At 40.7% G+C, this 2142-nt stretch overlaps 1 protein-coding gene across 1 annotated transcript; it reads left to right on the forward strand.

The window, feature by feature from the left end:
• The first annotated feature begins 997 nt into the window (after positions 1-997).
• LOC111373888 lies at positions 998-1411 on the forward strand. Its single transcript, XM_022996480.1, has one exon. The coding sequence runs from the start codon at positions 998-1000 to the stop codon at positions 1409-1411; it is 414 nt and encodes a 137-aa protein (XP_022852248.1).
• Positions 1412-2142: the final 731 nt, after the last annotated feature.

The raw sequence follows: 2142 nt of genomic DNA on the forward strand, positions 1-2142 counted from the left end.
AGATACGCGATAAGAAGGGCACCGAGAACGTAGTAGCAGATCACCTATCCAGACTAGAATCTGGGGAGACGAAAGATTTAGTGGATATAAATGAGATCTTCCCGGATGAACAGATGTTGAGAGTGGATGAAGCACCTTGGTACGCAGATATTGTCAATTACTTGGCCAGTTCCATTCCACCACCTGACTGCTCCAGTCACCAAAGAAAAAAATTCTTTGCTGAGTTAAAATACTATTTCTGGGAGGATCCAATTCTTTATAGGCGAGGAGCTGATCAGATAGTTAGGAGGTGCGTACCTGAAGAAGAAGTACATGAGATTCTCGAGCACTGTCACTCATCCGCATATGCAGGACACTTTGGAGCTTCAAAAACAGCTGCAAAGATTCTACAATCAGGTTTCTACTCATTGTTTAAAGATACATTTGAGTTTGTTAAGAGATGTGACAGATGTCAACGCACTGGGAATATCTCGAGAAGAAATGAAATGCCACTGAACAATATTTTGGAAGTGGAGATATTTGATGTTTGGGGAATTAACTTCATGGGACCTTTTCCCCTTTCGTTCTCAAACCAGTATATCTTGGTGGCAGTCGATTACGTCTCAAAATTGGTGGAAGCAGTTGCATTGCCAACAAATGACTCGAAGACAGTAATTGGCTTCCTGAAGAAATACATTTTCACCCGATATGGTACACCGCGGGCTATAATCAGCGATGGGGCAAGCATTTCTGTAATCTCCAGTTTGAGCAACTACTAAATAAATATGGCGTTAAACACCGCGTTGCTACCCCATACCATCCACAAACCAGCGGGCAAGTTGAGGTATCTAATCGGTAGCTGAAGAGAATACTAGAAGTCACTGTGAATTCATCTAGAAAGGATTGGTCTAAAAAGCTGGACGATGCATTATGGGCTTACAGAACAGCATTCAAGACCCCGATCGACATGTCTCCATACCGCCTAATCTTTGGGAAAGCATGTCATCTGCCATTAGAAATGGAGCATCGGGCATATTGGGCTATGAAACAGTTAAATATGGACTTGAATGCCGGAGAAAAGCGTTTACTGCAACTGAATGAGTTAGACAAATTTAGAATGGAGGCTTATGAGAATGCAAAACTTTATAAGGAGCGAACCAAGAAGTGGCACGATATGCACATTCAGATGCGAGTGTTCGAAGTGGGGCAGCAAGTACTACTGTATAACTTGAGACTCAAGTTATTCCCGGGAAAACTACGATCATGGTGGTCGGGTCCCTACACAGTCACAAAAGTTCTACCGTATGGGGCTATACAAGTGAGCAATGAGAATAAGGGTACCTTCACTGTCAATGGGCAAAGGTTGAAACACTACTGGGGCGGTGACTTCTCTAAACGAAAGTCAACCGTTCAACTCGAGACGCCAGAATGAAGCGGCCGTAGAAAAGTCGAGCTATCGACTATAACTTAGCGCTGGGTGGGAGGCAACCCACTGTATCCTTTTTATCTGTTTATTTACTTTATTATGTTTTCTACATTAACATAGGAAGTTTATGTTCACATTCATTTAGTATTCCGTTATGTGGTCATCAATCATCTAGGCATTTAAAAGAGTCCAAGCACTGTGCACACGAGTTATTAAGTATCGTGCAGGGTTGATTTACGTTGTTTTGGGTAGTTGACTGTGGAATTCACGTATTTCAAGGAATGTTATGTTTTCTAAATTTCACATGTCAATATTTTAAAAATATGTTTCTGAAAAATTTTGGGGGCGTTGAGAGTCGGGTCTATTTTTCTCAAAAAAAAAAATTTTTTTTTTGGGACTAAAATCGAATTTTTTTTTTTGAAAAGAGGCATTGTTTTATTTATTTTATTTTATTAAAAAAAAATTTGTGTGCCTATACGATCGCATAGACATGGTGTCTATGCGACCGCATAGATTATAACTATGCGGCCGCATAGGTAGACAAAGGCGTGGGTTAAAAACCCACGCCCGAATCATTTGCTCAAAGGTTCAATACCGTTTTCGACCTCTCACTCTCCTCCCAAATCGACTCTAGGCTAACATCACACACCAATTCCTTCGTTGCATTGTGATATAATTGATAGGATATCCATCCTCTCCATTGATTAAACCCTACAAAGAAAAGGTATGTGTTCTTT

The sequence above is a fragment of the Olea europaea genome, unplaced genomic scaffold, assembly GCF_002742605.1.
Source record: "Olea europaea var. sylvestris unplaced genomic scaffold, O_europaea_v1 scaffold1175, whole genome shotgun sequence".
NCBI classification, from domain to species: Eukaryota; Viridiplantae; Streptophyta; class Magnoliopsida; order Lamiales; family Oleaceae; genus Olea; species Olea europaea.